This window comes from Thamnophis elegans, chromosome 3, assembly GCF_009769535.1.
Source record: "Thamnophis elegans isolate rThaEle1 chromosome 3, rThaEle1.pri, whole genome shotgun sequence".
Lineage (NCBI taxonomy): Eukaryota > Metazoa > Chordata > Lepidosauria > Squamata > Colubridae > Thamnophis > Thamnophis elegans.
Window position 1 is genome coordinate 119,796,706 of NC_045543.1, and position 23,800 is coordinate 119,820,505.

Genomic DNA, 23,800 nt, shown 5'->3' on the forward strand with positions numbered 1-23,800 from the left:
CTGGAAGATGCTCTCCCTGCAATTATAATTTTAATCTGTTAGAAACTACAGCAGTACTGTCGACATCCTGAAGCAATTTTTGTTGGGGGTGTTACATAGCAGGGAAAGTTAGCAAATTAAATGAAATAATGTGAGTGATCTGAGAAAAATATATTAAAGAATTAGGGACTGAGTGTTTCAACCCAAATACTACGGTAGTATTGGCAGAAACTGAGAAACAGGGCTGTTTAGTACAACATTTGAACAAGGAAATGACCTATAGGCATTAGCCTCAAACTAACTACTTTCATCTGTTTTTATAAGGCACCAACATATACATTATGATATAAAAATACTGATATTTTATATATTGATTTTGTTTGATTTAAAACATTTTCATGATGCTGCAACCCCAGCAATTTAAATACACACAGTTCCTATTTAGTATAGCCTACTGGGTTTACATTGGAAGAACATCTACACAATGAAAAGCAATTCAGAACTAAATGTCAACCCAACATTCTATTAGCTGAAATACAGTCTTTGAAATGACCAAGAGAAAAATAACATGACTCGCATTACTGAAAATGTCTTGAGGTGTTGTCAGTGACTATACATACTATAGCCAGCAAAGCATGTACACTTCATCTTTTAGTTAATATTTTTCCACCAAAGGCTTGAAAAATCCGGAACACTAGCATTAGGATATTATTATGCTGAGGATGAAGGTTCATTCTCCAAGCTTGTGGGTTTGTTTCCAAACATTTCATTAGCAGGCTAAGTAAAATCTTCAGTGGAGTTAGGGTATGTCAGTGTCAGTATTCCTCTGTTTATAAGGGCTTCAAAGTGTGGGTGTGTCAAGTGAGGGTCAGGTGTGAGTCATCAGAGTCTCTTGTGATGGGTCTTGTAATAGGGAGGTTACATCAGGTCAGGGTCATTGGGAGGTGAGTGGTGGGGGTTGCATGGGTTGGTTGAGGGTCGGTGCTGTTACTATTATTATGCTTTTACAAAATGGTAAAGGTGCAACATCTTCAATTAAATCAAAGTTTACCTTGTATTCCATTTACACCCTGAGGCAGAGCATTGGTTAGACTTGGCAGGTCATTTCCATGGTTCCCGTCTTCCCAGGGACACACATCAACACTGTTCCATTTCTTAAGCTGTTTCAGCCAACTGGCTTTCTGCTCCACCTTGCAATGGGGATTTAATACTATGCACATCCAAAGAGCACCTACAGAGAGACAGACAACATCCAATTCGGCTAGATACCTTGAAAGTTATGAAAAGAACTATACACACAGGTTTTTTTAAATGGATGCATTAACAAAGCTCTGTAACAGCTCATGCAAAAGGCACCCTTGAGAGCTTGCAGGAAATTTTATTTTATTTATCTAATTTATATAACCCCTCCCCACATCTTACAAACAAGTGACCCTTGCCAGCATATAAAAAACCCAAACAAATTAATCAAAAGAAATCAACTTGAAAATAAGCACATTGAAGGAAATCTGTTATGCAAACAAATATAAAGGTAAACAAAGGTGATGATCTCCATATGCAAAAAAAACCGCAATACTTTCAGTTTACCAATAAAAACATGCATTAAATGATTTTCATGATACGTTCAATGAATTTGATCCTTGTGGACTATGCTAAAATAAGTAAATAAAAATAGATAATGTTTGGAATGAATGTTCAATGCAATGTTCTTTAAGTATGGATTATTATTTTCATTTCTTATAAATACATTTTTTCCCAAGCATGTGCCACACAAAGGATCCCCCTACCTGGATGTGCATGTGAGAGATCTCCCCACTAAAACACCCCTTGCAATCATTGCAAGTGAACCACCAACAATTCAAATTTTACATCCCCTCCCCCCCCCCCAACTTGATTAAAATCTCTGAAAATATTTGATTCCCACTGTTGTTCTATATTGATCTATACTTTCTATCAATTCTATGCGGATTTTCTATTTTCAAATCTAGTGTGCAGATGTTCTATACTTCTCTCCATAACACAAGGGAGAATAAGCAACTTCTGGTTTTTTTGCAATTATTTTTTGCCTTTTGTTAACCAAGGACAGAAATATACTTCATAAATACTGCTGCAATTATGTATGAGAAATCCTTCATTGAAATTTACAGATCTAATTTTCTGCTGACATTTAAGTCTGAACCAATCCAGGACCTCTATCTCTGACACTGCATGCTAATCGAGATATGAATAAATCAGGAACTGTTGGAACATTTTTAAATATAAAGATATTGCTCTTAAAATCAGCTATGTTGCAGACTCTTGACAAGCACAGTGAAGACATCTACAAGTACTATTTAGCAACACTTCATTTGTTCATCAAGGAAGAATTTTACATATTACAGAGACCTTCAGAATCTGTTAAAAATGAATGACAGCCTTTCAGAAAAGACATGCATGCAACTGAATATGACGGTAAAGAATGCAAATGGAAATCTGCAACTAAACCACAATCTATGCCAAACGTACTGTATCAAATCTTCAAAAGCAGTTCAAATGATTTTGTTATTTCTCAACAATTTGGAAAGTATTATTTAGTTAGTAGCAGCAAAACAAATCAAGCCAAAAGCTCACACTAGCCTTCCTTTTATTTTATTGTATAAACTGTACAGCATTTGCTTCCCGGAGAAGCTGGTAGATGTTTAACACAGAAAATGCCTGCTATTGTTTCACCGTTGAGAGAGAAATGCATTTACTGAAATATGCATTCAGAGATCTGCACGAAGGCAGGCTGGTTTTGTGCACTGCATGAAGTCTTATTTTTTCTTTAATATTTTGTATGAACATGGCACTGCAGCGGCGGGCAATGAGTAGCTCTAAAATCTGGCTTTTGGAGTCCTCTCTTGCCATTTTGAGTTGACAATCCCATGAATGAGTGAAAATCCTAAATTAGCCGTATAATTAAAACAAAGAAAGCTCTCACATTCACCCCCCTCCCCAAACAATCCTGCCCAAATGTGCAATGTGACCACACTCATCCTGTAACCCAGTGTTTTTCAACCTTTTTGTGCAAAGGCACACTTTTTTCATGAAAAAAATCACGAGGCACACCACCATTAGAAAATGTTAAAAAATTTTAACTCTGTGCCTATATTGACTATATATAAAGTAATTTTCCCACGGCACACCTTACACTATGTCACGGCACACTAGTGTGCCGCGGCACAGTGGTTGAAAAACACTGCTGTAACCAGATCAGTTTTTATATTAAATACTGCAGTTCATGATTTCAAGAGGAATTTCATCAATAAATGATAGCTGTTCAATTTCTGTGCATTTTGACATTTTTAACAAACAAGGGTGCAATGATAAAACTAAATGGTAATTCCTCCTTAATTTTAATATAACTCTGTAAAACCAATTAAAGAGCACAGAAATTTAATCCAGGCCCAAGCTTTGTTATATAAGGCATACACACATACACGGTATGTATAGTTCCTTTTCTTAATATTACTGGAACTCAACCTGCTAAGAGATTTTCCTGGCACAACGATAAGCACATATCATAAATCAATATGCAAATTCCATATTTCCCTGAAGATAATTGGAAGACTCATCATGCTGCAACTGCAATTTGGTATTAATTTCACACAAGAGAAAGACTATTAAAACTGTCACATCTTAGTGAGGTATTGTCAATTCTATTTTCACAATCATTATCTTGCTCTGAATTAGAGGTGGCTTTTCTTCATCAAACTTCTTGTTTCAATACAGACATTACAAAACCTATTCGACACTACTGTTTTATCCCCATCAGACAAACAGAATATAATCAGCAATCAGCGATAGAAGTTTATTCTTATATTATTAACCAAATAACTACATGATGGCAGTATTAAAGTCCTGTGTTGTATTAGCAGTAGGCGCTGTTAACAATATGCATCCATTTTTCCATCATAGCTATTAAGCATAGATGCAGTACGATTAATAATTGTTTCCTATAAACATTACGATATCCCAAAGATTCTTTTTCCAACTGGAATTTCTTAGCTTTTTCCTCTGAAAATATTTCGGTTCTCATTCAAAAGTCCTGAACCGAAGAAGCTTCTTAGATGAGAAGCAAAATATTTTCAAAGGAAAAAGGAAAAAACCAAGAAAATCCATTTGGAAAAAACACCTTTGAGACAACCATGACCTAGATGATTGGGAATCTCCATAGACACACATTAGGATACTTGGCTTGCAATAAAAGAGAATTATCTCAGTTAATTTACATTTCCTCCTCCCATCCAAAGATCACCAATATCAATGAAAAAATAAAAGAAGATTAACTTAGATTAAAGAGTAAATGAAACATGGCATTAATTTTAAAAAAGAAATAAACAAATATTTGGCTACAGGGTTTGGCTCCTAGATACTCCCAGGACCCCTTCTTCAATATGGCGTTTAATCCATCTTGTATTCTCATTTCAGATGGATATGCTAGGTGATAGGAGAGACAACTGAAGCATAACATTTCTCCATGACAAACTTTCTTGGAGGGTGATTGGCACCTATTGTGACATTTCTTGTGGGGTTGTTTTTTAAAATTTGGTTAGCCTTACAAATTCAGCACATTTGAATTCAAAATTTTTCCAAATGTGTACTTTCAGGAATGAAATCCCCCTGAATCCATATCTGTTTGTGGAATTGCCTCACCCTGAGGGTATCTACACATCCTATTCAGTTAGATACAGTGATACACTCCAGGTCCCCTCCTTTAAATGTTACCACATGATGGGATCTCAGAGGTCTGTTTCTTGGTGCCTCTCACCCCAGATCTGAGGGATCCCAATCTTTTAGCCTTCTGAAGAGTCATGAAGTGGGCTCTACCCCCCCCCCACTCCAAAAAAAATTGCTATGAGCTTGAGATTGACCTGGGAAGCTGCTTGGTCTAGCATCTCAGCGTAAGGTTAGTTTTGTTCATTTTTATGGATTTTTTTGAGCTTTCTAGAGTCCATTATATGAGATAGGTGGCCACATAAGTCCAGAAAGAAAACCAGTCAATCAATCTATCAGTCTCTCATTCTGTTAGCATTCCTTAAGGATGAATACCTGGCTATTCTCTTAGGGGTTGGGTTAAGACACATGGACCTCCTCACTGGATGTCTTTTCCCCCTGTATTTTTAGAAAGCCACTGAATCCCATCTTGTTTTGTTCTGTAATGTGTTTTTAAGGTTTATTATAGAGGTACACCCTAGAGTTCGGTTTGAAGTTTTTTAATTATTAATCAAATTAAACTAATTTAAATTAAAAATAAACAAATAAGGCTTTTGGGGGTTAGCTATTCCCAGTTGTTTGATCCTTAGGTTAGGTGCCAATGAATTTTTTTATTACTATTTTTAATTTAGTGTGTGTTTATGCTGTTTATGCTATGCCATACACTGCTGGGAGTTAGAGCTTATAATAATAAGCCTGCCCTCTGGGATAATATCCCCCAAAAGATCTGAATAGCTCCCAGTCCGATGAAGTTCCAAAAGCTATTAAATATTTGCTGTTTTCCCAGCTTTAGAGTAGGGTGATAGTTGAGCCCCTATCAGATAGGGTATGGTTTACATGTTTATCATTGGGATTGCTCATGAGTTGTCACTTTTTTATACTTGTTCCTATTTTTTAAAATGAAAGCTGGCCAGAGTTATTAGTAGTCAAGTGGCCTCTATATTGCAATTGTAATCTAATTTAACTCTTTTTTTTAAAGAACTGCTACTAGAATAGGTATATCATCCAAAAAGAGAGCAAATATTCCATAACATAAGCTCACCTCCATATAATCCACCAGTCTTAAAGAGGCTCTTTATACATTAGGGACAAGAAGTAGTAGAACATTATTATTCTGCAATATGGAGCATGATGCAGTCAGTATGGATCCTAAAATCCTATATTAATGTGGAAAATATTAATAATGAAATGCCGAGTTAAGGTTAAGCCATTTTAAATTCTCTATAAAGCACAGATTTTTTTCACTAGTCCAAAAATGCACTTAGGCTGCATAATTTATTCAAACTACAACTTTTGTCATGGCATTTTTTTTCAAAATGTTATTTTACCACAATCTGCTACAGAGGCAGATACTAGAAAAATGTCAAGATGGTGAATATTTATTTATGTAGACACCTACGTTTTAAACCGGTCTAAATCTTTTAACCCACTATCATGGTAATACTGACAGCCAATTTGGCATAGTGGTTAAAGGCACTAAACTAGAAACTAGAGACTGTGAATTAATGTCTTGAAAGCACCCAAAAAAGTATTTTTGGTGATGTGAAATATAAATGACATTTTTGAAATGTCATTTATGGAAAACTTAGATCTTATTCAATAAATCCCTCCCTCCTTCAAAGATGAATACTCCCAATTGTTACCAAAACAAATTCAGCCCATTAGAGATTCATTAGTGCTAAAAGTAAATCCAAGGCCCCAATGGATAATGATCTAATTAGATCAGTATCTTCATGAACAGAATATATAAGTACTCTAGTACTGTTTAATTCATGAACTCTCTCTAGGATATGAGAATATACTACCACTTTTGAGGGTTCCAGCTTTTACTCATGAACATCGCCTCAGTAAAATCCAAATCACTTAAGTAGTACTCGTAGTACTCAAGGTGCTGAAGTTCTTGGACTACTGAATGTTTTATCTTGTTCTAATTCGTTTTGTTACTGATTCAAACTTTGATATATTGGTTTTGACAAGTGTTTCACTGTGTATGATATTATAATCACTCCCTGTGCATTTCATACTAGATGGCTGATTAATGTAATAGATTATTTGCAGCAGTTACGGCAAAGGAAAACGATGTAGTTTCTATAAGCTACATTTTGTATACGAGGATAAGAGGACATATATGACAAAGGAACACAAGCATAAAGTCTTCCTTGAGAATTTTTTTTATTTCACGAGAAAAAATTCCATTTCAACTTAGACCTGTATGTAAAGATATTTAATAAGGCTATGACAATTAGTACTCAGGTGGTAGATATGTGCATATAAAATGCAAAGAAGGCAAATAAAGAATGAAAACTTAAAAATTCTATTTTCTAGGCTTGAGCTATCTTTCTTGTACTAATTGTGAGCCAGAAATGTTCTAAATCTGATGGTGTGCTGACTCAAGTGACAATTTGTTTTCCATTATTCAGGCCAATACAATGCCATTTCAATTTTATTCTGTCTCATATCAAATTATTCACAGTACAATAAGGCTACAATAATATCAGGTTTGGTGTAGTGGTAAAGACATGAGCTAAAAACCAAGAGACTGAGATGTAGTCCTGCCTTAGGCATGAAAGCCAGCTGGATGACTTTGGGTCAGTCACTCTTTCTCTGCACACAATGTCAGGCTCAGACAACAAGCTGGTGGATCAATTTTTGTTGCAACCAATGGATCAATACTTGGTTGATCCAGAAAAAATGACAACCAGATCCTACATTTGTAGGAAAATGCTAGGGAAGGGGGGGGGAGGGGAGGATAAGGCTACAATTAAAGCAAGTCTTCAGATTATTCATCATGCTGTATCTTAGCTCATTTGCTTAGTATGGAAGGAATGGATGCTCCATTCCGTAAAATTCAACAACAATGTCAAAAGCAACATGGATACTCAGATTTTGCTTTAGTTAAAAGTATTTTAATGATTGTAGATATACCATTATAGGAAATGGGGCTTTGAAGTTTAATCCAGACACCAGGGAGTAATGTTTTGTGTATTGGCTGATTACTTCAGGTTTGTAAACAATCAAAGAACAATAGGAAATACTTAGGGAGACAAGTCAAAAATAATCAACTGCAAATATTTAAAAGGCAAATATATATATATATATATATATATATATATATATATATATATATATATATATATATATATATATATATATATACACACACACACACACACACACACACACACACACACACACACACATATATGTTGGATAAGGGTTTATGGGCTAAATCACAGAAATCACTGATAACTAGCAAATTTCATTCAAATATGTTCAGTAGATACAAAAGGTAATAATTATTCATGTCTCGAAACTGAAGCCACTGTTAAGTTTTTATATTGTTTTTAAAATAAGGGTTCCAGACTAGCAACTGTGTATATGTATATACACACATATACACTCTCTTTGTGTATATATATATATCTTAAATGTATTTACAGAAGCAACAATTAAATTTATAAAATTTAAATTTATAAAATTCAGCATTTAAAACAGGTCTTTTCGGTCTTGGGGAAGATAACTGCTATCATTCCACAACCACTGATCCTGCTGAAGGAAACTCACAGAAACTGGGATTGGTCAGGTTGCCTTAAACCAATATGTAACCACAGTTTATCTTAGTCTGAATATAAATATTTGTGGTTAACTGAAAGTGAAATAAAGTGTATTTTATATTATTATACTGGAGAGTGAATCATAGGGAAGATTACAGGTACATAAATTCATGTTTTAGTATATAACATTAACATACTATTTAGCATTATAGGTGAAGTGGGCCTCCCTTAAGAATTATAAGGAAATAGCCAATAGCAATTCATGCATTTTAAGGATATAGCAATAGCAGTAGACTTATATACCGCTTCATAGGCCTTTCAGGCCTCTCTAAGCGGTTTACAGAGAGTCAGCATATTGCCCCCAACAATCTGGGTCCTCATTTTACCCACCTCGGAAGGATGGAAGGCTGAGTCAACCCTGAGCCGGTGAGATTTGAACCGCTGAACTGCTGATCTAGCAGTAGCCTGCAGTGCTGCATTTAACCACTGCGCCACCTTGGCTCTATATTTGTCCTATGCCAATTTCTAGTTAATATTGTTTGTCTAACTCCCAAGAAAGTCCTTAACTTTGCTCAATTTAATGATTTGCTCTTCTCACTGGTGGAAGAAAGTTCCAGCAACAGACTTGTACAAGAGTAAATTCCTTCCTGTCTATTGTACAATCAGTTTCACATGAGCGTTGCACTGCTGTTTTTATATGCCATGCACTAAAAGGCCTACACTAACTCATAATTGTGGTAGCTTAGAAGAGAATGGACTTCTCTTAACTGAGAACTTCACAGCTAAATTGTTAAACTGTGTTCAACCGCTATTATTGCTTGACCCTTCGATGTGCAGTAACTTTTGTGATTTTTGTTATAAATCTGTATTTTTAATTTATTATCTTAGTTTATGCTATTTGGTTTAGTATAACATTTTGCTTTGGTTTGGCTTTGTTCTGGCATGGTTTCCCAGTGAGCCTGAATGGGCCATTGTATAAACTGTTGCCAAGTTACATCTTTAAACACGATCCTATTCTGCAGGAACTCCACATTGACTGGAAAACTAAAGCACAACTATATATTATTAACAGTGTCTACCATCTTCTGTAATGGGAAATCAATGAACAATCATTGCAAAGACCATGCCAATCTAATTAGCTCTTTTTTTCTCTGTCCAGGAAAAAATAAATAACATTCCTTGGGAAACTTGGGAAAACTGGAATAATTCTACAACACAAAAGGACAAACCTCATGTCAATAATGGGAAACGAAGCTGAAGAATTTTAAATAAGCTGGTCAACAATCCATTTCTGTCTTAATGCACAAGGACATTTGTTGTCGATGGCTTCCACTCATTCTTCAGAGTGTTGACGGACGATAGATGCACATTTTTAATTTTAAAAAGCTCTCTTGCTTACATGCATGGTGAGGAAGTTGAAATGAGGATTTTGAAATGCAAGATCTACGTGATAACAGCTAGCATAGGAAACATTGTAGGATGGGAGAAGATAGGAAAGGATAATGAAAAACAGTAACTGTGGGGAAACCAGGCATTCATTTGAACCTGTAATCTATATGTTGACAAGTTGCTGGGCTCCATCATTCTACCGGGCATAGATATTTGTCTCACAGATTCTTCTGCTTCACTGCGCTTATCAGATAAAGCCTCAGAAATTTAATTTAATAGTTTCAGCTTTATTAAGCTGTCACAAGAGCAACCCTACTTTGATAACAGTAACTGTGCCAATTAGAGTTTGGTTTAGGTTGACATATTTAGCTGCGGCACGTGAAAGGCAATAAAAGGCTGTTTTGCATTTTTAGTTTTTTTTTTTCATGTAGACCCCCCCCCCCCCCAATTAATTTGGCACTTAGCTTTTGCTAAGGGGACATCTAAATTATATTCAAGGGCAAATGGGGCTTAGTTTAAAACTGTGATGCTCATATTTAAAACGGTCAGTAATTAAGCTTCTGAACCGAGAACACTATTTGTGTCGGTCCTGATAGTGACATGTGACAATTATACTCAGGGCTTGTATCTTTCAAGGTGCCAAAGGGCTTCCAATTCCATATCACAGCCAGGAATCAGCAGAAAACACCAATTAACTTGCAGATCCAACATGCTGACAAAACTTTTCTCTATAACTAGTAGCTCTCAGAATTTAATGCTGAAGCAGCCAATTAGGCCTGGAAGCCATCGTTTGCATAGGGCCTTCCGGCCTGCCACAAGCCTTGAAACAATATGGTACTTACAGAGGGCCAGAAACGCCCAAGTTATGCAGTACTTTTGGATCAGGTGATTGAAATATATAACACTGATTGGGTGAATCTAAGTGACATACAGCAAACTCCCCCAATAGCTCTCTGTATCCACAGTTAATTGACCATAAAGATAAGTCTATAAAGTCCAAGAAAGGAGCAGCAAATACTTTTATAAAAGACTGAAAACCCTTTATGGACTAACCCTAACCCTAACTCTCGAGTAGCTGGAAAAATCGCAGCTAATAGCAGGGACGTACTGGGAAGTGAAGGAAGGGTCTCCTTGTGAGAAGGAAGCAAGTTGAGTCGAGGATGGTCCAGAAAAGTTGAATCAGATCAGGAGTCAAGAATTTACAACCTCTCTTTGGCCAGACTGGATTGAAACTGGAGTCAGAGGAGAGGAGCCCAGAGGCATGGCTTCAGTTTCAACCCAGTCTCAAGGCCAATTGGCTGTGATAATACCATCTCTGCAAACCCACTCTGGAAAATGTATTTTATTTTTTGGTTTATGGTTTGGTTTATTAGATTTATATGCCGCCCTTCTCCCAAGGATTCAGGGCGGCGTACAACATTAAAAGAAACACATAATACAAAAGTTTAAAAAAATTAAATAGAATATCCCAAACAAACTCAATTAGAATTAACAATAACATTTTTTTAAAAAAATTGAATTAAAATTAACAATGATCAATAATTTATTTTGTTTTGTTCAGGCCAGGCTGGCTTGCTGGAAAAGCCAACTTTTTAGGGTGCGTCAGAAGGCCCAGAGGTTGGGGATTATACGAAGCTCCCGGGGCAGCTCATTCTAGAGGGAAGGCTCTCCCACAGAGAAGGCTCTGCCCCTGGGGGTCGCTAGCTGATACTGTCTGGCCGACGGCACCCTGAGGAGGCCAACTCTGTGGGATCGCACTGGATGGTGGAGGCTACCGGTGGCAGTAGGTGGTCTTGCAGGTATCCTGGGCCTAAGCCATGGAGCGCTTTAAAGGTCATAATTAGTACCTTGAATCGCACCCGGAAGACAACCGGCAACCAGTGCAGGCCGCCTAAAGGGGATGTAACATGGGAGCACTTAGGTGCCCCCATGATAACCCACGCAGCCGCATTCTGGACCAGCTGAAGCCTCCGGGTGCTCTTCAAGGGCAGCCCCATGTAGAGCGTGTTACAGTAGTCTAGGTGAGAAAGGACAAGGGCATGAGTGACTGTGCACAGAGCATCCCGATCCAGGAAGGGGCGCAACTGACATACCAGGTGAACCTGGTAAAATGCCCCCCTGTTCACGGCCATCAGGTGTTCTTCTAAACTAAGCTGCGTATCCAGGACACCCAGATTGCGGGCCCTCTCTGAGGGGGCTAAATAGCAATAGCAATAGCAGTTAGACTTATATACCGCTTCATAGGGCTTTCAGCCCTCTCTAAGCGGTTTACAGAGTCAGCATATTGCCCCCACAGTCTGGGTCCTCATTTCACCCATCTCGGAAGGATGGAAGGCTGAGTCAACCTTGAGCCGGTGAGATTAGAACCGCTGAACTGCAGATAACAGTCAGCTGAAGTGGCCTGCAGTACTGCACCCTAACCACTGCGCCACCTTGGCTCTCCCCCTATCATCAAAGATGGAACAAGATGCAGAAATCGGGATGACCACAGCCACTCAGTCTTGGAGGGATTGAGCTTGAGCCTGTTCCTCCCCATCCAGATCCGCACAGCCTCCAGGCATCAGGACATCACGTCGAGGGCATCGTTTGGGTGATTTGGGTAGAGATGAAAAGTTGGATATCATCAGCATATTGATGATACTGTACCCCAAAACCACGGATGATATCACCCAGTGGTTTCATATATATGTTGAACAGGAGGGGTGAGTGAACCGACCCCTGGAGCACCCCACAAGTGACGTGCCTCGAGATCAATCCCTGCCCTCCAGTCAACACAAACTGCGACCGATCCGACAGGTAGGAGGAGAACCACCATAAAATGGTGCCCCCACTCCCAATCCCCCGAGTCGTCACAGTAGGATACCATGGTTGATGGTATCGAAAGCCGCTGAGAGGTCTAATAGGACCAGGACAGAGGAGTAGCTCTTTCCCCGGGCCCGCCAGAGATCATCGACCAACATGACCAATGCTGTCTCCGTGCTATATCCAGACCTGAAACCCAACTGAAATGGATCCAGGTAGACAGCTTCATCCAGGAACTGGGGAAGCTGACATGCTACCACACTCTCAACAATCTTTGCTACAAAGCAAAGGTTGGAGACCGGTAATAGTTGGCTAAAGAAGCTGGGTCCAGGGAAAGCTTCTTAAGGAGGGGCTTCACCACCACCTCCTTCAAGATGGTGGGAAAGAACCCCTCTCTCACCGAAGTGTTGGTAATCGTCTGGAGCTAGCTTCGTGTCACCTCCCGGGAAGCCGAGACTAACCAAGAGGGACACGGGTCCAGCACACAAGTGGCAGCACTGAGTCTCCCTATAATCCTGTCCATGCCCTCGGGGGTCACAGGATCAAACTCATCCCAGATGGTCTCCACAAGATTCATCCCCGTCAACTCGCCCGAATCTACCCAGTCAGAGTCCAAGCCTGTCCAGATCTGAGTGATTTTATCCTGCAGATACTGAACAAATTCTTCAGCCCTACCCTGCAAGGGGTCTTTCCCAGTTCCTTGGTTAAGTAAGGAGCGGGTCACCCTAAACAGGGCGGCTGGGCAGTTATCTGCAGATGCGATAAGAGCGGGAAAATGTTGCTGTTTTGCCGCTTTTATCGCCACTAAGTAGGATTTAATATGAATTCTTACTAGTGTTCGATCAGATTCGGACTGGCTGGCCCTCCAACCACTCTCTAGGTGTCTTTTCCGGCATTTCATCTTCCAGAGCTCCTCGGTAAACCAGGGAGCTACCCGGGATCGACATTGGGTCAGAGGCCACAAAGGCACAACATGATCCAAAGCCCCAGTGGCCGCCCTATCCCAGGCTTCCACTAGGGCTTTGGTCAAGTTGTGAGCAAGGGATTCAGGAAAAGTCCTAAGCTCCATCAGAAACCTTTCAGGGTCCATCAGGTGCCTGGAGCAGAACCATCTAGTCAGTTCCACCTCCCTGCAGTGAGGGCTAGCAGTTTGGAAGTCAAGCCTGATGAGGAAATGATCTGACCATGACAAGGGTTGGATAGAAATATCCCCTAAATCTAGATCATTCATCCACTGCCCAGAGACAAAAATCAGGTTGAGTGTGTGTTCCCCATTGTGGTTGGGGTCTTGAATTAACTGAGTTAGGTCCATAGCTGTCATGGAAGCCATGAACTCCCGAGCTGACTCGGATGTCTCGCCAATGGAAACCAGATTGAAATCCCCCAGGATCATAAGCCTGGGAAATCAACTGCCAATCCAGCTAATATACCTAGCAGCTCCGGCAGGGCCGATGAAACATAGCAGGGAGACAGGTACGTAACAAAAAGGCCCTCCTGAACTCCAAGGCCCCATTTCACAAAAAGGGACTCACACCTGCCTATCTGAGGCACAGTGATCACCTGAGGTCCGAGACTTTTCCTAATAACCACCGCCACCCCACCGCCCCTGCCCTGGGCTCTCAGCTAGTGAAACGCCCGGAAACCTGGTGGGCATATTCATTAAGGGGAACACCCCCCTCATGGCCCAACCAGGTCTCCGTAATTCACACCAGGTCCGCTCTACCCTCTTGTATGAGGTCGTAAATGAGGGGAACCTTATGTACCACAGACCTGGCGTTAAGCAACACTAGCCGGAGACCAGGGTCCTGTAATCCCAAGCACCCAGGGGTGTGAGAAGGATGATGAGGATCGGAACCCGCGATTGCTCTTAAACAGCGAACCTGCGTCCCCGAACATAATTTGGCCCTTGGCCACCACCATATCTTCCTCTCCCACAAACAGTAGAGATGGTTCAGTTTAAATTAATTTTTTTAATTTAAACTGAACCATCACCTCCAAAAGATCCCACAATATGTATGCATACCATGCATGAACAAATATGACATAACAGCAAAAAGAATCCAATTCTTTAAGAATTTAAAATCTAAATTCAGTTTCAGTTTAATTCACCTTAAATTTTAACTTTAACTTGCTCCAAAAATGAAAGCAAATTCTGTAGCAATGCATATGTCTTGTGACAGAATATTCAAAAAACTGAAAGTGTCTGGGTTTTTGGCAGAAAAGCATTTCCATGACTCAAAGTCATCTACAAACTAAATTGATTAATAAGGGCTAGCTGATGAAATCACATGTTTGCTATATAAACATGCCCTGCCAATTCTAGGAATAATTAATACCCCCCTCCCTGGATTGTTTGGTGATTCAAATGTAAATGTATGTCTCCTGTCAAAATAGCAACTCTTCCTTGATCTTTACAGGGCCACCCTGTCAGCTAACCTCTTTAGTCTTATAAAGGAATCTAAGTTACAAAATTCCTTTTACTCATTATTAACATATTAAGTGAATGTTACCTTCAAAAGAAGTATTCTCATACCCTTCATGACTGTGGGAATCTTGCAAATATTGGCTGAACTTCAATTAACATCTTGTTACTTTAGCCTTTCTGCAAACATATTGTTCCTAGAAGCAGAACACTTCTTTTTTAACATCCTTTTATAAAAGGTGGCCTCTTCCCAAGGGAAGAAACGCAGTGAAACCTGTCTGATCTTGGGAAATTTCTATCACCTGAGAACATGCTTAAGAAAGCTTAGTAGCTGGTTGACTTTAGGGCTAACCTATAAACAGGTGTAAACCTGCAAATGAAAGTGAGCATTATTTCATTTTTATACGTGCTCAAATTGCCCAATGGCTTTCATTCTGCATTTGCAGGAGGGGAAAAAAACCTTTTATGATTTTTTTATGATTTCAAAATAATAGGTTTTCCTTTCCCTTTTTCAGATTGAAAGTCATTCCCAAACTCAAACATCAAAGCTCAAACATGAAAGTTCAAATATTTTTTACTTTGGATGAGTAAGATTATAAGAGAAAATTGAGAAGATTCTGGCATCCAAAGGGTGTTATGTCAAATATTCCTTAGGGATACTCTTTAAATGGGTAGGTTCAAAGAACTGGTGACAGTTAAAAGAACTGGAGGATTAACTTTTAATGCAAGTCTCGTGACCTTCCCTATCAAAATGGAGTAAATAAAGTCAAATTTTTACTAAGAGTAGTTCTATCGCTTACCATTAGAAACTAAAGTGTAACAGGAACATAAAGCCATACATCACAGTCACACTGAATAACCATGAGCAGAATATCTATACTGATGCTTCCAAAGATTAATGAATGTTGTAATAGCTTCTCAATGGAAGAAAGTCTAACTTGACTTATTTCCAAACCAGGCCAATACAGAATTAACAAATCTATGTTGGTCACTTTATTTGGCACTCTCCTTTCTTTCAGGTGTTTGCATGGAATCTGGCGCAAGCAATTATTTGAAAAGAGGAAAACAGAAACAAAGCAACAAGAAAACAATTGTTTTGAGGATTTTAGTCCTGGATTGAATAAAACATTCAGGAAATAATTTAACTTCCATATTGCATTAATTGTGTGGATTGAGTTTTGAGTTACTTATTCTTTTTTTTTTTTTAAATATTTTATTCAATTTTCACATTCCATTTGCAATCATTTATATACAGGGTATTTACTATAAGAAAAGAAAAAAAAGAAAAAGGGAATAAAACGAACAAGTAAAAAGGAAACACAACTCATCATTCACAACCCCACCTAACCCTTTCATCCTCCATACACCCCATCTACCCCCTCCAACTTTCCTTTCTCCCTCTAACACTCCCCTCCTACTTCCCTTTCCCCTCAAACCTTCCTTCTCCCCTTACTCCCCGGACACCCTCCTTACATTCCCCTTACTCCTTCCTTACTCCTCCCTCTTCTTTCCCTCTACCTCCCTCCTTGGTGTATGCCTTTATTCGAGTGTTGTTTAATCTGATAAAAGTAAAATGAACCAAGGAAAAAAAAAATAAAAAAAGGAAAAAAAAAAAAGAACCACCGTATATAAATACATTCTTGTTCTTATTAAGACTATGTTAACACCCCCCCACCCCACCCCCCACAATCCCCATCCCTAATCCTCCCGACTTCCCAGGGCCCACACCTGGCACTACCTTCTGTCTAAAATATCTTGTATACATATGGATTAAAAAATAAAAGTGAGTTACTTATTCTTAATCAATTTTTTTCCAGTCTCAGAGACTGGAAAAATTACTCATACAGAAACCATATAAGCTTGATTTGAGGCTTCATGCAAATACGAATCATATTGGGAGAATAAATCAAAGCTACTGGCATATCTCCTGGAGCAGAGTAATTTTTCAACGCAACCTGAAATTACCCTGCAAGGGTGGAGAAGCAACACTGGAAATGGGTGCTCGTATCTACATACACAGTCTAATGGTACAGCAAGGAGCCTGGAGAAGCCAACAGAGACACACATTCTATTTTTTTTTTTTCCAATATCAGTAATTTCATTCTTAGCCCTGGCCTGAAATCAGGTGAACAGCTGACCAGAAAAGTCAGCTTTGTCCAGAAATTCCTGAAAACAATGTATTATCTATCACCTGTTCAGTTTTAACATCAGAAGTGGAAGAACTGTAATTGATCTGGCTTTCCTTGTAACTTCCCAGAATAGAGGAGTTGAGAGAGAAAAAAATCTACCAGAGAGAAATAGCCACTTGCTTATATTAACCAACACAAAATCTAATGGTCTCTTGTGCTCTTTGGAACACATTGGAAGCTGAATATGGGTAAGTAGACAAAGAAAAGGATTAACAGTACCAAGTAGCTTTATTTGCTCAGATGTCAACACCTGAAAATTAGTTACTAACGCCAAAGAGGTAATACTAGTATTACATAGTGTTTAATTAAAACAGGGAGTTGAGGCTGCTGTGAAACTAGCAGTATTTAACATTGAAAGCATTAACTTAGAAGTTCTCAATGATACATCAGATCCTGGTTAAATTCAGTGAGAAAGACACTTGTTTTATCCTTTTTTGATCCATTGTTTAGGTTTACTCATTCAGCTGAATTATTAGAAATCTTTGAAGGACATGGAAATTATATGTTGTGAAGTAATTGTTTCCCTGAACTAGCCACTCTTAAGCAATTCCTCTAAGAATATCAAACTGGCACACACTGAGCCAAACTGTGCCCCCAGCCCCAGGAAACAGATCTTAGTAATACTGTACACACAAGGTCATTATTAAATATAGTACATCCAGGGAAATGCTGATGGAATTTGTTGCAAGGATTCCCTTACTGACTGCTTGTCTGTAAGAAAGATAAACTGAAATAGCTACAGCTCATAATTTGCTCCTCTGGAACTTTCAGTGTTACATTTATTTCATTTGGAGCCATATAGAAATACAGTACTCCTATTCCAAAATACACAACAAACCAAAATAACACGAAATATGAATTACAACTATGGTGTTTGTTTCAGTTTCAATTAAAAATTGATTAAAATACTCATAAGACTTACTTAAAGGCATGAAATACAGCTTGTTCTCAGTTTGTGTTCTCCTAATTTTCAAATAGAAAACCAAATCTGACCCAGAACAAATTTTAACACAAAGTTCACCTACTACCAGCTCAAATCAACAAGTACACACCTCACTCTTCATACAAAAAATTCCAAATTCACATTCAACCACTCATATAAACATAGGCCGTAAAGCATTTGGTTAGGATAGTAAGCTTGCAATGAATTTGATAAATGAGCCTAGTTTGGCCAGTTATCAGGGTTCCCCCCACCCCTCCAATCTTTACAGAGCAAAAATCCAAGTATAGCACAAAAAAGACATGTGTTTACACTGAGGTATATACCCAGACCACCCACTTGATTAAAAAGTATGAATGAAGGATCTTGAACTAACATTATACAGTGTTCCATGCCGATTGAAAACTGATTAGTGAAGGAGTATGCCCTTTCAAAGACATTTTGGAATCAAAGAGGTGCATAATTATGAAGGTAAACATTTACTATTAATAACTGCAGATTTAGCCCTTGTTAATACAATGGGTTACTTATTACATAGGAAATGTTTATATTCTAGCTTCTACTATTAAACATTTCACGGAGCAGTTATTTTTGGCTGTACATCCTCGGCTTTTGCAAAAATGCACTAATTTTGCCTATGAAAACAAGTTCCCAGGTTACCATAATCCCAAAATCTGGCAACAAATACAAATTCTATTGACAAGAACCAAGGATACTCAAAACACTTAATATTTCCTTCATTTCAGATTTGTTAAAAGATTTGGCAAAATTATTTGGATTTACCTAGTTCATCCCACAGCTGCCTGTATTTGTCTGTCATTGCAGTTCCTTGTTGCCTCCAAAGTGACAGCCGTGGGTCAGCCATGAACTGTTCTGTTATCAGTGTCAGCATACGAGCACCGTTTGAGTCTCTCATCTTTAACATCTCTCGCACCTACAATATAAAACATGTAGTTTAGTGTATGTATGTATGTATGTATGTATGTATGTATGTATGTATGTATATATATATATATATATATATATATATATATATATATATGTGTGTGTGTGTGTATATATATATATATATATATATATATATATATATATATATATATATATATATATATATATATAAAACTAATGAAATAATATATGAATAGAACAGAATAACAGAGTTGGAAGGGACCTTGGAGGTCTTCTAGTCCAACCCCGCTTGGGCAGGAAACCCTACACCACTTCACACAAATGGTTATCCAGTAACTTCTTAAAAACTTCCAGTGTTGGGGGCATTCACAACTTCTGGAGACAAATGAAGAATTGCCAGGGGCAAGGGAGAGGTCAGTGGAAACATGGGATTACATCTGAACAATCAATAGTGCCAATTCATACCAACAATAAGTATTGCAAGTACACAATGTTTTAAAAAGTAAGTATTTATACAATGAAGAACAGATTTTTTTATTATGAAGTAGCCCAATATTGAGAAAATGCTATCTTGTCTTATCTTGTCTGATATCAAAAATGTAGAGACTGGAAGCGGGGAAATTATTAATTTAAATTTAAAAATATTAAAAACTTCAATAAAAACATTAAAAAGAAAATAATAAATGCATTCAAACTGATGTTCCTCTAGCTTAGAGCTGTTGTCCTTGGCATTTAAGGAGAAGAAGAAGTAAATATTAACATGATGATAGACAAAAGCATGAGTGGGATAAATGAGTGTACACTCTGAGTGCCACATCACCATATACAAAATTAATTCACTGGACAGGAGGAGTTGATAGTATTTAATTCTAAAAAGAAGCTACACTTCTAAACATCTCTAATAAAGGGAACAAAGAAGACATAGTTTTAACATGCCAATTTTTTCTCTTGTCAATTAGGGAGCATGGATATATTAGCAAATTCCTATGTAGTTCAGTATAAATACAAAAGCATAATAAACTAACTTGAAAATCCCACAATTTTGGAGAAAATAAAGCATGGTAATTCAAATGTACCATATTGCAAAAACCATTCTTTACAGAACACAGTGGTACACTTTGCACACCTTCAGCATGAGAGGAGTGTATTCTATAGTCCAAGGTTCTTATGAACACTTTGGAAATAAAATTCACACACACTCTTAATAAAGATGCTTAAAATATTTACTTTTCCCCTCCCAAATTACTATAGACACCAAAGATTTTACTGATCATTCAAAGAACAAATTTAAGGAGAAATGCAAGGTAGAAGAACCACCAGCATTGTAAAAATTCAGAGAGGCACAAACTTATAATTGTTCCATTGACTGGCTATAGTACTTCAATTATAAAGCACAGTTATTATCTTATCAATACAATACAATTATTAGAAAACTTAGCAGGTTGATTGTTTCATGTTTGTCTGATGCTAAAGGTGCCCTATTTTACTTCCAAGGCACACACTGATTCAGAAATACCAAAGACAGAATAAGTTGTTATTCTGATATTTAAGAGCCATGGTGGTGCAATGGTTAGAATGCAGTATTGCAGGCTAACTCTGCCTACAGCCAGGAATTCAATCCTGACTGGCTCAAGATTGACTCAAACTTCCATCCTTCCGAGGTTGGTAAAATGAGGATCCAGATTGCTGGGGCAATATGCTGACTCTGTAAACCTCTTAGAGAAGGCTGTAAAGCACTGTGAAGTGGTATATAAGTCTAAGTGCTATTCTTATTACTATTTTCCAACTTTGCATTGAACTGGCTTTAGCTTTAAATTCATACATTTCAACATTTCACTTTGAACCATGCCAATCATACCAGTACTACCCTTGACTAAAAACATTCTAATCTTCTACCACAAGTTTCAGTTTGTTCTATGCTTCTAACTCCCTATGCAGTTTGTGTATAATTCTGATAATGAAACATGCAAAACAGATCAACCAAAAGGTGTCAATTTACTACAGATTCCATCCCACTGCTCAAGAAACAACAGAAGTATTTGCAAAGTTCCTTACTTCATGTTCTATCATTCCTTACATTAAGTAACCATTGTCCCATGGCAGTACAGATTTCCCAATTTTCTTTTAAACAATTGTAAGATGTAACATATGACATTAAGTTATAAAAAGATACCAGTCACTTTGCTTTGTATTTCCTATTGTATACTCCTTTTATACTGTGTGTGCTTGGGGTGGGGTGGGGGGGGCATACTATTATCCATGCATGTCAAAGCAATGACATTTAAAAATTCAACAGATTTGTTTGGTTGGGTTTTGGCCATGTTGATTTGTATTTTTCCCAAAGAAACTGTTTACTAATGACATCAAGTAATCTTCTTCTGTACCTTAAAATCTTCAAATGGTGGAGAATTCTGAAAAATGTAGCCCAAGAAATCCAGATGGTACCAGCCCAAGAAATGTAGTGGGAACATTACTAAGAGGCTAAACATCGTGAAGTCAACATAAGAACGAAAGGTAAAAAAGCATTCTGTCAAAATGAAAAAAATATCCCTTCTAACATACCTTTGCAAAAAGCAGATTGAGCTGTTTCCCTGATCCATGGTATCCACCCTGGGAAAGAAAGAGTTTAACTTGTTCCTGAACTTGCTCTTCATCCAAATGCCAGCAGTTTTCATCATCTATACTCGCTCCTGCTGTAGGATCAGGGGCACCTACACAGTAGAAACAAAGGCTATATGATGACTTAAATCTTTTTACCAATACATGAGGATCCAGTTGTTCCCACCTAAAATGACAGTTATTGATGATTGATTACACCTATTATGTATGCACTGATATTAAGCACTGATATGATGGTAAAATTCTGTGCATATTTAGCACTCTAAAGGAACCTATGTGTGCACAGCTTTAGATTATTATGTCAGTGGCTAAGAGAAAACTGGAGCAATAGCCCTCTATGACATATAGGTATCGTTACTCACTGGCAAAATGTGTGCTTTGCACACAAATTCCATGCTCAGTCTTCAGCTTCTGAAATTTAAAGGCTCCTAAGTCTGATAAATCCCAAGTCTGCCCCTACTCTGTGGAACATCCTGGCCCCAGTGATCTGGCAGTCCCTTTCTGGAAGTCCATCAAGACCTGATATTTACCCAGCACTGCAACAGTGTCGTGGGAGCATATGGATAGTTGTTGAAGCATCCTAGAAGATGATTGGGGCACCAGGATTTGGGTGGAAGGGTTTAATTTTATTTTTTTAGTTTTATGGTTTTATAGTTTGCAGTTTTATTATTGTTGTGAGCTGCGTACATGTTGCCCCACAAATCTTTAAATATATAAATGAATAAATAATCTGACCTTATACAATAACTTCTATCTTTCTATCTTATGTCCTCCCTATGTAGTGTGGATGGCTAGTAAATCAGAAACACTGTTCAAGGTAGTCAAGTCACTTTTTGGGAGGAATAAGATAACTACTTGCATAGCAGTTTACCGATAAAACCAGATTCCCCCAAGCCTTGAATCTTCATGTGTAGGGTCTAAAGCAGCGGTTCTCAACCTGTGGGTCGCGACTCCTTTGGGGGTTGAATGACCCTTTCACAGGGGTCACCTAAGACCATTGGAAAACACATTTTTTTAAAAAACTACAGAAAATATAAAATAATTTTACAATGGGGGTCACCACAATATAAGGAACTGTATTAAAGGGTCGCAGTATTAGGAAGGTTGAGACCCACTGTGATGATTAAGGCAATGTCATTAATTATCTGGGGTCTCTTGCAGCCTAAAGATTCCAATAAGGGAGGCAAGTACTTTCTATCCAGGCCCCTTCTTTGAGGCAGAAGAGGTATGACTTCTTGTATTAGGAAACTAGTCAATGCCATGTAGGGGAGGGCATCCCCTCCCCAATTTGAAGGAGACTGTAATATGCCTTCTCTTCAAAAGGCATTTTCTGGATCTAGCTACACTAAATAACTATCATGCAGTCTTCAATTTCTATTTTTGGAGAAGGCTGTTGAAAAGATGGTGAGGGTCAATTGCGGCACCATTAAGAAAGCAGATTTTTCTGGAGCCTTTTCAGCCTGGGATCAGGTCCAGACATGGAACCAAAATAGTACTGGTTATTCGGGTCAAGGCGCTATGTCAGGATGGGGAGGAGGTAATATATCCTTCCTACCATATGAGACTTCTCAACAGCAAGCATTCCTTCTGGAAATATTATGAGGGCTACAGGCACTATATGGCACTGGTCCTTCATTATCAGGCAATTCCAGTCAGGGGATAGGGAGGAGGAGGAGGAGGGGAGGTTGGCTTAATAGGGCTTGATCTTTTCCATCTTTCTCTTGAACTGTTCGAAGAGGTCACTTTATAGTTTGGAGTAAGGTGGCATTTAATTGGGTAAGTTGGAGACAATTGGAAATCTCAAATATCTGAACACTATTGGGCTTTGGATGGGACAAAACAGGCTAAAATTGAACACTGCTTTGGTAAGATCATACTTGGAATACTGCATTAGTTTGGTCACTTTGTTACAAAAAAGATGTTGAGACTCTAGAAAGAGTGCAGAGAAGAGCAACAAAATTGATTAGCGGGATGGAGCTAAAACATGATAAACAGTTGCAGGGTAACTGGGTATGTCTAGTCACAAGAGTAACTCACACCCTTATCACTTTCAAGATTCTTGCAATATATTAAATATACATATTGTATTCATACCTTTGAAGACCACTGAGAAACTGCATCTGATAATACAATGCAGCAGGATATTTTTGTCAATAATCATCTAATAAAATGCACAGGTTTCTAATATGTTTCAAATGCATTTTACAGTACTGCATATGTGAAGGGTTCCTATGTAGTTTCCTTTTCTAGCTACTTTTTCTAA

At 38.1% G+C, this 23,800-nt stretch overlaps 1 protein-coding gene across 1 annotated transcript in view; it reads right to left on the reverse strand.

Annotated features, from left to right (window-relative positions):
- ZSWIM6 (zinc finger SWIM-type containing 6) overlaps window positions 1-23,800 on the reverse strand; it is a 105,440-nt gene that overhangs the window by 35,512 nt on the left and 46,128 nt on the right. The window contains 3 exon segments of the mRNA XM_032213644.1: window positions 1,031-1,210; window positions 18,793-18,943; window positions 21,481-21,629. Of these exon segments, the coding sequence (XP_032069535.1) occupies window positions 1,031-1,210; window positions 18,793-18,943; window positions 21,481-21,629 (480 nt within the window).